The 13,813-nt window shown below is 42.9% G+C and overlaps 1 protein-coding gene across 1 annotated transcript in view; it reads left to right on the forward strand.

Annotated features, from left to right (window-relative positions):
* Positions 1-13,813, forward strand: part of ANK2 (ankyrin 2) — a 371,191-nt gene that overhangs the window by 256,579 nt on the left and 100,799 nt on the right. Inside the window, exons 11-17 of the mRNA XM_019472961.1 lie at positions 1,466-1,564; positions 3,692-3,889; positions 7,102-7,200; positions 7,371-7,469; positions 10,014-10,112; positions 11,310-11,507; positions 13,469-13,596. Coding sequence (XP_019328506.1) covers positions 1,466-1,564; positions 3,692-3,889; positions 7,102-7,200; positions 7,371-7,469; positions 10,014-10,112; positions 11,310-11,507; positions 13,469-13,596 — 920 coding nt within the window. The remainder of the gene's footprint in view (positions 1-1,465; positions 1,565-3,691; positions 3,890-7,101; positions 7,201-7,370; positions 7,470-10,013; positions 10,113-11,309; positions 11,508-13,468; positions 13,597-13,813) is intronic.

A 13,813-nucleotide genomic window follows, 5' to 3' on the forward strand; every position in this document is an offset into this window, starting at 1 on the left:
AAAGTCCTCCCTGCAGACTTCAGTTCCTCACCGCAGTGGAGCTGCGTTGCACTGCTGACTGAGAAAGGTGCTCTGTGCTTTTGAAACTGAGGATGGGGGAAGGATCTACTTCTTGGAACTACCTTTTGTCGAGTATTACAGGGCTATGTTTGCACAGCCAAAATGATGTCGCGATTGCAACGGCACTGTGCAGTCTAGAGCTGCTTTTAATTTTAAAATGTTAGTAGTAGAAGTAAAAATATAGCGACGTAGGCTTCCTCCAAATTCCAGCAGGGCAAAGAGTGTATCTGCCTATGAAGCAGGGCCACTAACTCATACTTAAGGCCGTGTTTTTGCATTTTTGCGACTTTTTTAACCTCTAAGTAATAAATCTATCTCAGACCAGTATATTCATCTTTTAATCATGCTGTTACTGGATTCTTGAGAAAGCATCCTAGAATAATAGCATCTACCTCATCTAAGGTGAGCAGTGTGTCGCAAAGGGAGAAGGCTTTTCTTGTGATTAAAAACTATTACCATTTCGCCTTTATAAACCTATCTCTGTTGAACGAGTATTGATGACTTCGCCAAGCGCATGCTTGAGCAATATCGAGGTCTAATGAGATGAAAACTTGGGTTTCTGTATCTTACGCATTTTCTATTTTCTGTCATTCAGCACTAAAATTCTTTTGCAACCATTTTTCTTGCCTCGTATCTCCTGTATTTTTCTGCATAAAGTCCAAACGGTAGTAGAATTACCTAGAATGCATTCTCCTGTCTAAATGTTTCATTGACACGTCTTTTGCTACCACTGCTGTCATCATTACTGAGGAGCCTGAGCAAGTCTTTTGGCATAGGGTGGTGTTCTGCAACGGAAAAAATATTGCGGAGTTGGTGGTCTCACAGCAATTTTAGCAAAGAATTGGTAGCTCTTTGTTCACTGCTCGCTCTCAGAAATGAAAGGCTTTGTTCTGTTTCTTTCTTTCTTTCTCTTTTTCTCTGTTTTAAAATCTTCTTTCTCCAGCTGCCTGTTTAAAAAAAAAACAAATAAATTCTAGAGTAAATTTTCTAGTATGAACATTTCTTGTTTCATTCCCGCGTCAAAAGCAATCCAAAGAACAAGAGCTGATTAATGGAGCATCCTTGGCCCAGCACACATTATCCAGGGAGAGGCAATACAATCTCAAAGCCGTGCAGAGAAGAAGGAGGGGAGGAGGCAATGCATGCTCACATTATCCTCTTTGATAAGAGATTTCAACACGCAGTGGGCTTCCTCTCTGAAACGGTAACCTTAGGGTGTCCTTTACTGGTGCAAGGAAGAACAGGGATGAAGCTTCATGTTGTGGAGCCACCTTCAGTTAGGAGTCAAAAAAAAAAGGAGCTTTTTCACACGCTTGTGGGGCTGCATTCCTGGAAGGGTGTTCCTCAGAGTGCCAGGACGGACAGTGGGGACGTGCTCATTTGTTTTCCCTCCTTTGACTTTAAGGATGGACTCACCCCGCTCCACTGTGCTGCAAGAAGTGGACATGACCAAGTTGTGGAGCTGCTCCTGGAACGAGGTGCCCCACTGCTTGCACGGACCAAGGTGTGTGTCTTATTAGAATCTGTTAACAGCTCTATGTAACTTTCCACAGAATTTTCAATGTCACTGAAAGGACAAGGAAGAAGACAGGAACATTTCTGTTCTCCCAAAGGAAATGTATTAATAGGTAGAATGATCCAAAATAAGGTTTTCTTACATAATTAGGGACTATCCTTTCCAAATATATGAAACGGTATACACTTCTGTGCCTCTCTCTGTAATACCAGACTGAACACATGATAGGCAGTGCTACTGCAAGCACTTCACTTTTGTTGCTTCCTAAGACGGTAGGACACAGAGACGGGAAAGCTGGGTCAGTCACTCCTGAGAGACGATTCCTGGTATATATTTTCCGATCCCTCGTATAAGCTAACTAGGACCTGTGACTTGCAGTTTCTCCGAATTGTTTTCACGGACTATTTCAGACGTGGAAAATGATTTCAGTGTGTTCTTACTGATTTCTGAAAAGCGCCCATCGAAGATTAATGCATTTCGAACAAATGCTGTCCCGTTGGTCAAACTACTGAGAAAGATACTTGTAGTACAGTAGCAAACCCCTCTGAGCAGCACTTCACATCAGTAAATTTCAGAGCGCCTGACAAAGGTAGCTGGTATGATTAGTTGGAAAACAGTGGGATAGAGTATTGCAATGATATGCTTAAGGTCCCCTGGAAGATCAGGAGGGACGAACAATTTAAATACCAGTTTCAGACCATTGCACTGTTTACTGGGCCCCGCTCCCGCAAACATGGCTCAAAACGAGGGCAATTAGTGTATTCTGACCCATAGTTATCCTTGTTGGAGACTCAAGATTTTCTCTTGATAGTCTTCAGGAGGTTTTATCGCTGGGTTGCAAGCATATCAACTACATCAAATAAGGATGTGCTCAAGCTGTGCATCCTTGATAGCACCAAGTAGTCCAGGTCATCTGTTTATGCAGGAGGGATCCACAGGGAGATGGGAATTGGGGGGGGAAAGATTCCTTATAGTTTCCCCGATTCCTTTTGGTGGGAGAAGGTGGTTGGGTGAACCTCGTGTGTCAGCACCCTCACTTCACTAAGAGGTAGAAAGGCTCAGAAGAACAGACCCTGCCACATACACTGTGCACACTTCAGGCAGGATTCCCAGATGTTGCCGTTCCAAGGCAGATGTTGCCAGTCAGGACAAAATATCGGCGTTGCTGTGGCAGCATCTGGACCTCCCCACTGTGCTGAGGATTGAGCAGAGCAGAACTGTCCAGCGAATAATTCCCTCCTTCCAGGTGACAAATAAACAGTCAGTTTGATCGCACCAAGTCAGTTACCTGTTCAAGTCTATATGTTATAGTCTATCTTTAAACACGCAGTGCTTTTTCAGTACCTTATTGCATGTAAAATGAAATTAGATTAAAGAGCAACTTCCTCTTCTAACTTCCAACCGAAGCAGGTGGTTCCAAACTGGAGACAGACAAATACGTAAATATTAAAACTATTTTCTTCTGAAAACAACTTGTTATACATGTTAATAGCAACAATTCTCTCTCTGCTCTTAATTGTCTACCTTCCATGGACTTCAGTATTTACAAAAAGATCTATTAAAGCCAGACAGGGCTCTAAAACTCCTGCTTCCACTGCCCTTCAAGTGTTATGGTTTGAACAAAAGGTCCAACCACGGTGGTGGTTGAAAGTGTCATTTCCCAGAAGCTCGGGGGTCAGGTTTGCCAATATGATTTGTTTTTTCATTAAACACTTGAAGAAAAAAAGATAGGTTCCTTAATAAATACGCTGATGGGTAAGTAGGTGCTTTTCCTCTAACTAACATACAACCTATGTCTTAGTGCGTATCCCCGGAACTGTCTTTTAAGGTCAAGATATGTTTTATTAAATCATGAGGCAAAACCCTTAGATTCTTTTGCTTTAATAAATTCTGATTTTAGTTAATTATAAGATGTTCCTCTAAATTTGCCTATATTTGCTGGAAGGGGAGGGGTGGCTGTAGCTTTTTTCGTTTTTTCTTCCGGTCCGTAGCTCAGATGCGGCTCTCTTTCAGTGACGGGGGTACTCCGCAAACTCATGACGGCATCCTTCTAATACGTGCCACGATCTAAGTGAGGGTTACTGGGAGTAACTGTTCTGTTTCCTTTTGCCACAGAATGGCCTCTCTCCACTTCACATGGCGGCCCAGGGGGACCACGTGGAATGCGTCAAACACCTACTGCAGCACAAAGCCCCCGTGGATGATGTCACGCTGGATTACCTGACCGCCCTCCACGTGGCTGCGCACTGCGGCCACTATCGTGTCACCAAACTCCTTCTGGACAAGAGAGCAAATCCCAATGCTCGCGCCCTGGTAAACCTGTCCCACCCGTGTCGTGTAACAAAGCTATCCAGGGCAGATGAGTAGCTCTTACCACTAAAGCCAAGTGAAAATGTCAACAAACTCCACCAACCTTAAACAGTTGCAGTAACGACAGGGGTTGTCACGCCTGCGGGTTACCGGTATTGTATCTCCTATCAGTAGGCCTAGTCGTGGGCCACGTCCCGTGGCAAGTGGCTGTAGTATCAGGTCTGGAAGCTCTGCAGAGTTCCCGAAATCAGAGCCATTTCTAGCTGATGCTAACGTATGCACTGGTATTTTACTGAATTAATAGTTCAGTTTTCCATACGATGTGATACGATACACAATTTCTAAGCTTTCAACTGAATCAGTAAGTTAATTGGCATGGAGAAAGTATATTAAAAAGCTAATATTTCTGCATTTATCAAATTATGACGTTCCCCTCTATTAGGTGCCACTCCTCTTCCTTTTCAAAAAACAGTTCTTCTGATGCTTACAGGAAAACAGGTATGATTCCTTTCACTCGCTGGTCAGCCCATTATCCCCTAACTGAGAGAAAAACATCACATTTGGCCTCGGGAACATATAAAGCTTTCAAGAGTCTTTCATCTATCCAAACCCAGACGAGATTCCAATTTTCTCTAATAGGAAGCGTCCCCATGAACTGTTAGCTGGATGGAAGGTAAAATACCAACATATTATACTCAGCGGGGGAAAGAAAGAGACCGTGAACACTTGAGATGCTTCTGCATGGCCAGAAGTCTGCCATTGCCTGCTGCATTCAGTCCCTCCAGAGAACTTCCACCGCAGGCCACTGATGTCTTCCCCAGCTTCTTGCCTTTAATACGACCCCGAGTTTCTCCGTGAAGGCTCCCCCTATCCCTTACTTCCTTGGAACTGACTTTTTATTGACGCAGTTTTCTTCTGCCCTCTCATTTTTCTTGGCCTCTCTATACCCGCAAATCCCGTAACCCCTCTTGCTTCCCCTTCTTACGCTTTCCTTGTTTTGTCTTTCCCGGTATCATGTTCACTTGGTTGATCTTTTTTGATGCTGTTTTCATCCTTTCTTGTTTTTCTCGCCAGTCTTCTGATTGTACTTTGCTGTAGCTGTACTTTCCTCAGCTACCCACACATACACATTATATGCTAGCCCCCACATCTTCTTTCTTTCCTTCCATGACCAGAAATACACCTTCTGTTCCTGCCCTCCCTCCCTCCCAGAGAAGCATCTGAAATGAAAGGAGAACACCCTCAGGCCTCTGCCTCTCTGCTCTCTCCCCTCCAGACTGGTTTTTTTTCCCCCTCTCTTGTTTCCTCTCCCATCAGGGACTTGTCGCCTCTGGCTTGTTTATAGTATTTAAAACATTAAATGATGCTCGTAATTTCTGTTAGTGGCACGTTTTTTCTGCCTTCTCCTCTCCCCCATCAAACTGTTCCTCGCTTAAATAGAAGCAGCAAAATTAAATCAACTCAGGCAGTAAAATTAAGTGAAAATATGGAAACTTCTGAAACAGTAAAACTCCCTGTGAAATATATTGAGCGATGTTGAGCGGGAGGTAAAATCTCTAATGGTTTTGAGTCCTTCTTTAGAAATTGGAAAGGGCTAATAGTAGTAATAATATTCAGCAGAGTCCTGTGATGGAATACGTTTTAGAAATAACTCATTCAGAGTCCTGTGGAATACGTTTTAGAAATAACTCATTTTCTTCAAGATTTAAAAACAGCAATTGTTAATGTTTGCAAAACGATTTGGGGATACAAGCACTCTATGGGTTCTTAGCTTTTTCAATTTGTATATGCTTTAAAGCACCTTCAGATCAACTAGCAGAGTCCTGTGATGGAATACGTTTTAGAAATAACTCATTTTCAGCGAGATTTAAAAACAGCAATTGTTAATGTTTGCAAAACGATTTGGGGATACAAGCACTCTATGGGTTCTTAGCTTTTTCAATTTGTATATGCTTTAAAGCACCTTCAGATCAACTAGTAATTAACATTTCCCTTAACAGAAGCTGACTGTAGAATAATCTGTCACATGCCTCTTTCCATGAGCTAAGATTTCACTGATAAGTTCTGTTTACTGCTAGTTGATTGTTTAGCAATACTGATCCTTTCCATTAGAAAATAGAGCAATTTTTCAACATTATCTAAAAATGTTACCTGTGCTTTGCACTAAAATGTTCACCTACAGTGAATAATGTGTTTGCTTAGCTTTAGGCACACACTTAGCCTGCATTAACTATAATAGTACGTAAAAAAAGCTTGAAGTCGAAGCATGTATTACAGTATAGAGTATGAAGACATGCTTTGATTTGGGCCCCAATCTTACTGAATAAGCATTTCCTGAGAAAAGAATACGTGCTGATGGTAAGCACCACACTAAAACTCTTGTCTCACAGTACAAAATACTAGGTGGCAATCTCCATTTAAGACGTTCCCTTCCCCACCCGCCTTTCATTCCTGTCCCTGCCCCATTTAATTTTAATCCAGATGAGGGCCGATACCTTGCTTACAATGCTTTACGACTCAGCAGGGCAGGAATAAAGGAAGGGGGGGTGTGTGTGTGTGCAAATACTTCAAGAGTGAACACGTCGTATCGCGAAACCACGGCTGAAGTAGTGATTATTTACTTAAGACACCTCACAGAATGCGCACACAGACACGAATACAGCATACTGCAGATTGATGCATAAATATAAAAATAAATAGACATAGATGCTTAGATTACAAGAAATTCTAAAAAGACAAAACAAGGTGGAATCTGGAAGAAGAACTCTGTTCTTTTCCTAGAGAGGTACAGAATATGCTTTATACATTTCAAAAACACTAACTGATTTCAAAGTGATCGCTATCATTTCTTATATTTTCCTTGTGTTAGGCGATCTTGGGAACCACTTTAAGTCATCCTTACATATACATGTGTGCAACCTTCGGAACCACATGCAGACATGCGCGCACGCATACACGTGGAAGTCAGAACGGGCATGTCTGTATTTGGGTTTTGGAGGTGGAAGTTTGGTTTCTCGCCATTGCCTGAGAAGAAAGCAGCGGCGCTGCTTTGTTCTGCCTCAGACTGCTGGGAGATGTCCGTAATTCATAACCTGTTGTGCTTAAAGAAGAGTTGCTTCTGGTACTCTAACACTTGTGCTCCCAGCGTGCCAGCATGGAGCTGTGTGGAAGGTGTAGCTGCATGTTTTTAACTAACATGACTGTCTTTTGCACAGAATGGTTTTACTCCACTGCACATTGCCTGCAAGAAAAATCGCATCAAAGTCATGGAACTCCTGGTGAAATATGGGGCTTCAATCCAGGCTATAACAGAGGTAGAAAAATGTTTCATGTCGTGAAGAAACATTCCTTCTCTCTCTCCCTTTTTGCTTCCTTTTTTCTCTCTCCTGTCATGCCTCACTTTCACTTATGTTTCATTTAAATGAAGAAGCCCCTTCCCTACGCCCGTGCAGAGGAGTAAAACTGCTCTTGCTTTGTTTCGCAGTCGGGCCTCACACCAATACACGTGGCTGCATTTATGGGCCACTTGAACATAGTCCTCCTTCTGCTGCAGAACGGAGCCTCTCCCGATGTCACTAACATTGTGAGTATGGCTTTGACTAGAATCATCTGTGCAATACCTCCTCCGAGAAGGGTCTGGCCTACCATGTAGCTCAACCAAAGGTCACATTTTAACGATACTTTATGACTTTATTGCATTTTAGGACAAATTGTCCTAGCACCTTTAGTGAAGAGGGGAAAATGGTGATTGTATATGCATTATAAGCCATCCGTGGTTTCACATATTCTTCAGCAATGCTCGAGTAGGTAAGGTTTCCCTTAGAAACAGACGAAGCTCACCAAATACATCCAAAACTGATTATAAGCCAAGTCACGGGGAAGACTGTGTTTCCGTTCCGAAGGATGAAATTTAAGTCCAAGTGGCTCTAATTTCTGCTTGCATAGCTTCACTGGCTGCCGTGAAATTGTGTCATTTGTATCGGTGGAAGGGTATAAAATGCTTAAAACCTAACAATTAAACAAAAAGGAAAAATGTTAAACTCAAGGTGTTCCTCTTAGACGGGAAATTCCAGGAACGGGTGCCTTTCGAAAGAACATGCTTAAATGTAGAAAATGTGACCTTTGGGAGGTAACACAAAACGCAGAACCTGACTTACCATAGAAATCAGTGTTTGTATACCGATGGCCTAGTTACCAAGAAGAATAACAATAAAAAGAACACGATAGTTTTCTGAGCCGTATCGCACAAGGTATCTTACTGTTCAAATTTGTCAGTTTAAACAAATATTCAGCTTATGACCACCTGCACTTCGAAAGCAGCTTTTTTACCAGTAAATAATGTTATAGATAAGTGTTCCCAGCAACAAAACAACAACAAAAATTTAGTAATCCAGGTACGCTGGACTCATCGGGTTTTCTCAGTTAGAAAAACCTTATATGGACCCTAGTAAAAATGTTGAGCACACCGAGTTGTTTGCTTGAATCGTTAGAACAGACTTTTCTTGACAAAGTCTCTTACTGCTTTCATACTTTTTTATAGAAGCAATCTTTGTATAAAAACTTTATTGATGATACGAAAGCCAACAAGAAATTCTTGTGGAAGCAATTAAAAGTATTGTGTTACCGGACATTTGTGTGCAAAGTTTAACACTTCACAATTTATGCTACACAGGTGTCTTGGCTTTTACTTGGTAAGCTGAAGTTCTCTGTTGAATTACTAACTGTTTCCAACAGCTAAATTGCTTTGCTAATTCGAGTACAAAAGAGTATAGAAATTTGATCTTTAGAGTGTGTGAAATGTAAACCTTATTCACATTTTAAACAGCTCATTCTTCAGGTAATAATGTTTATATAGATGAAATTATCTATTCACATTTGTAGCTAGGGCTGTGGGATTTTGTTTGTTGCCTACTTGCTAATCACAGCTGGTAATACAATGTTAATTTTAAAAAGACAAGATAAATCAACTCCTGCTGAAGAGGGTTTGCTTTAATTAGAAGTTCATAATAGTAGGCAAGCTCAGGCTGCTTCTTTTCCTGCATCTAGATGAAGGACAAGAAGACCCGATTCTGATGCAAAAGATCTTGACCAGAGTGTTCATTTTGGCAATTGCAGTTTAACTTGATGGTCGTGGGGGTAGAAGCCTTACAACAGAACATACTCCAGCTCTAGCGTAAGGAGAAGGAACAATTAACACAAAGAAGGGATCAGTCCTGCTGTGTTGTCATACCATAACAGATAAATACAGAGCTCCTGGTTGCGGAACTGTCCCGATACCTAATGTACCAGATACCGATGAGCTGCACAGGGACTGTTTTAGTCCGCTTTAGGACAGTGCACTCAAAGAATGTTGGACAGTGCAAAATTAAGCTGGAAACGCCATCGTCAAGGAATACTCACTTTCAGTGTTCCTTTGCAAACCTATGCAAAAAGTAAATGCTTTCAATGTATCATCCGTACTTCAATATCCTGATCTGAAATTCCACATCACTCCAGTCAGCTTTCCAAAATTTCATATTCTCCTTCAAATTCTGTGGGCTACAAAACGCTTGAAACAAGATTCATTCCACAGCCTGCAGACAGAGTCACGCTGCTGAGCACAGATTTTACACATTTCGTATGCTGGCTCAGTTGTGCACAGCCATAGCAAGGCCTTTCAATGCTGCCAGCTCCGCACAGTGTGCAGGAAGAGACCATCTGGAAAAATATCCCCTTCCATCTTGAGGCTCATGTGCTTCGCAATCCCTTGAGAGAGACAGGCTCAATATACTTTTATCTCCTGTGCGGCACACAAGCTGATGCACTGTTACGTAGAAAGCTGAGGAACATATGTGACCAGGGGAGTCTATACGGCAGAATTTTCTGTAAGCCAGGATTTTCACTCTAACCCGCTGTAGCGAGATTACGTTTGTCTGGGATCACCGAGTTTGCAAACCAAAGCCTACCCAGGCCCAGCGACATGTGTGCACACACCCTTGTGAACTGCCTGTTACTGGGTCTGAAGCCAGAGTCTCAGCTGGCGGAAAGGCGGGTCTCTGCACGAGTTGACGCGGGTGGAATTTACACCGTCGGAGCTCTGTGTCTTCGTGGAGGTTTAGGACACTGAAACGCTTTTGCTTTTCTGCAGCGTGGAGAAACTGCGTTGCACATGGCGGCACGTGCTGGGCAGGTGGAAGTAGTTCGCTGCCTCCTGAGAAACGGGGCCCTGGTTGATGCCCGAGCCAGGGTAGGTGTTCTGCTTACAATTTTTTTTTTTTGCTTTCTCTTACTCAAAGACATAGCTGAAGCAGAGGAGCTAGGGAGGAGCGATTTCGTTTTTATTTGTTCTGTTGATTCAATATTAAGCACACCTGAAAACAGGTCTGAAAACAGTAACGTATTTACGGGTAGATCTTCCAAAGAGAATGTGTGTGGTGGGCTGACCCCAGCCGGCAGCTCAGCCCCGCTCGGTCGTTGGCTTACTGCCCCCGCAGCAGGATGGGGGAGAGAATTGGAAGGGCGAAAGCGAGAAAATCTCTTGGGTTGAGATAAAGACAGTTTAATAGGTGAAGGAGAAAGGGGGGAAAAAAACCCCAAGCACAAAACCAACCCCTTCCCCCCACAAGCGATGTGAATGCAGTCAGTCGCCGCCTCCCACAAGCAGACCGATACCCAGCCAGTCTCCGAGCAACGGCTCCTTTGGAAAAACTCACCCCCTAGTTTTATTGCTGAGCATGACGTTATATGGTATGGATTATCTCTTTGGTCAGTTCGGGCCAGCTGTCCTGGCTGTGTCCCCTCCCAACCTCTTGCCCACCCCCAGCCTATTCCCTGGGGGGCAGAGGGACAAACAGAGAAAGCCTTGGCACTGTGTAAGCACTGTTCAGCAATGGCTAAAACACTGGTGTGTTATCGACGCTGTCTTGGTCAGAAATCTAAAACAGAGCACCATATGGGCTGCTGTGATGAAAATTAACTCCGTCCTGGCTAAACCCAGTACGATGTGCCTGAGTCGGACCAGCAATAGCTATTCTTCTCTGAGCAAGGGGGTGCACAGCTGTGTCCTAAAACCAAACATCAGAGGTTCTGATAGCAGTTAGTGCCAGATTTTGAAACCAAGGGGACTGTTTGTAGAGCAAGGTACAGCTGTTGTAAAACGGATTAAGAACACAAAGGGGAGCAAGTGACGCTCACAGTGATGTGTGCTGCCTGCTTGATAAAAGGAAAAAAACAATGTTTTTCTTCATAGTTCTCTCTAACAAGACGTTGCTCAAGCTCATCGCAAAAATTACCCCACGAGCCCTCCGTTAGTGCCTTTTTTTGTACTATTACTTCCTATGATTTTTGCAAGACAAATGCATAGCTAGATCTATTGGGATCAACCAGCATATTGTGTTCAGGGTGGTTCTACCTGCGCTAATTATCTACTCGATTTGAGTTGTAGGAAGAACAGACTCCACTGCACATTGCTTCTCGCTTGGGCAAAACGGAGATCGTCCAACTTCTGCTACAGCACATGGCCCACCCCGATGCCGCAACAACTAATGGGTACACTCCACTGCACATCTCTGCCAGAGAGGGACAAGTTGATGTCGCATCGGTTCTCCTAGAGGCAGGTGCCTCGCACTCCATGTCCACCAAAGTAAGACAAAATGCTTTACGTCTGTAGCCCAGTAGCGCCTGTTCCACGAGGAATATCACACTGACAAACTGAACTTGTTCGGGTCTTTTGTTTTGTTCTTACTTAATCGACAGCGATCCAACAGACTGAAGTAACATATCGGAAGTTAATCAAATTTTGAGGTATTTTGCTGTCATCTAAAGCTGGGAGTTTGGTTCCCACTGGAGCCAAATGCAGATCATGATAAATACACGGTCCCAACAGGTTTAAAATATACACGGAGTCCTTGTTTCTCTCTTTCCCATTGTGTTATGGGTAGGGCTTTTTTGGCCAAAGTTTTCAAAAAAGAAAAGGGCATGATGACGACACTTTTTTTATGAGCAGGCCTGTTTATTCTTCAGTATCTTGTTTACTTAAATAGTAAAATAATTCTGGTCTGTGCTAGCTGAAAGGAACATTCCTAAAACATACAAGTCAGCATCTGTCCAGTCGCATCTAATGCTGAATCTATTTTCAGTGGTTCTATAAATGAGGTGTCATATGACACAATAGGCCATTTTGTCTGGGGTTATGAAAGAAATAGTCTGCAGAATCATTATTGTTTTGTTAGCCAAAAATGTTCACCAATAGATTCCTAACAGAGTGATGAACACGTAAGAAAATAGGTCGCTGTGAATGGAATTATGTGCCAAGATATCTTTTCCAAATTTATCACGTGTGATTAAGTGAGAATCACTTAATTCTCGTTTTTGTTTTAGGTCTTGAAAAAGTAGCCCTGATTTTACAGCTGGAGCTTAAAACATATTTTTGAACAAGGGTGTCTTCCAGGTTTTAGAAGACTAAACCAGCAATTTTCAAATTATGATCCACGGATTACTGGGAATGCTTGCTGTTCTCCTTTTATCCAGCTGTTAAATCACATTAGAATGGCTAAAAATACACTAAACACTTTCCTAATTTCCCATATTGCTTTATGACAATGGCTTCAGTACTGCAGGAACAGTCTATAATTATGAATAGGAGAAGATGTAGTCCACTAGATAATCTCTCTACAAACCTGTGATTTGTGAACTGGAAATGTTTGAGATTCCCCGACGTAAACTCTTTTTCGAGGTGGGATTAATGGAACAAGATGATAATGATACTAAACATTACACATCACTTACGTGTCAGGCAAATAGGTCATTGTAGCTCCCTGGAATTACTGTCAGGGCAGCGGTGCAGTCTGCCACCTACTGTCTGGCATCCATGAGTTTTCCTTATCAACACGATTTTTTTAAATTAAAAGAACAGGCAAAGAGCATGCTAGTTTGACATAGACCTTACGCCTGTGCTGTACTGACAAGCATTATTAAAACAAATAGAAAAGGACTGTCTTTAAAAGACAAGATTTTTAGTCTTGCCACAATGTGTTTCCAAAAGCACTGCCATTGAGTCAGGCGTGACTTTTTTTAGCTGCAGTTCCGAGGCTGCGGCGGAACTTAGTGACTGTATGGATACATGAGTCCAAATACAAATAGTTCTTCAACAAACTCTCTAAAGGAGGAATATGAAGTTTGGAGCTTTTCTCACTGAATTTAGTTGGTGTTTAATTGTTACTGGCAACAATTGGTACAGGAAGTATTTCTAAAGCTGCCATCATGCAAGTAGAAAGTGCAGCTGGTTTGGAGTAGAAATCTGAACAAGTGCCTTCATTGCCCACACGCAGAGTCTGTGTTGCTAGCAGAGTCTGTATCAGATAAAATGTCTGCCAGCCTGACAGCACGTACGTAGGGAAGAATAATAAAAGGGAAAGTATTTTCTTGTATTTCATGCTTCTCAAAGTGCTTTCAAGAGATGATGCTCTTTGTAGGTATGGCTATTGATTCTGCCAGCTAGAATATAGGTTGAAGGATAAGCGCTTGATACACACTTCTTAAAAGAGAGATGTCAGCATGACCTTTAACGCAAACATCTGCTTTTTATCTCCTGGAATTTTTCAGAAGGGATTCACACCTTTGCATGTGGCGGCCAAATATGGGAGCCTGGAAGTGGCAAAACTCCTGCTGCAGCGTCGTGCCTCTCCCGATTCAGCTGGCAAGGTACTGACGAGAAAGAAAGAAAAAAAAAAGTCAGCGGCGTTTTGGAGTCTTCCCTAGGAAAGAAGTGTGTGAAACGTGCACGCGAAAGAAGGCTGCGGCCGCTTTCACACGGTGGCTTTGGCTTTGTTAGGGTCGCGTCCCCCCAAGGGGGACGGTTACGTGCGCTAGTTGTGGAAAGCGAGCGTGTCGGGTTTGGGTCGCCGGCAGGAGGGTGCCGGCTCTGGGGACGGACGCCTTTCTGTGGCT

Source organism: Aptenodytes forsteri, unplaced genomic scaffold (genome assembly GCF_000699145.1).
Source record: "Aptenodytes forsteri isolate BGI_AS27 unplaced genomic scaffold, ASM69914v1 Scaffold326, whole genome shotgun sequence".
NCBI classification, from domain to species: domain Eukaryota; kingdom Metazoa; phylum Chordata; class Aves; order Sphenisciformes; family Spheniscidae; genus Aptenodytes; species Aptenodytes forsteri.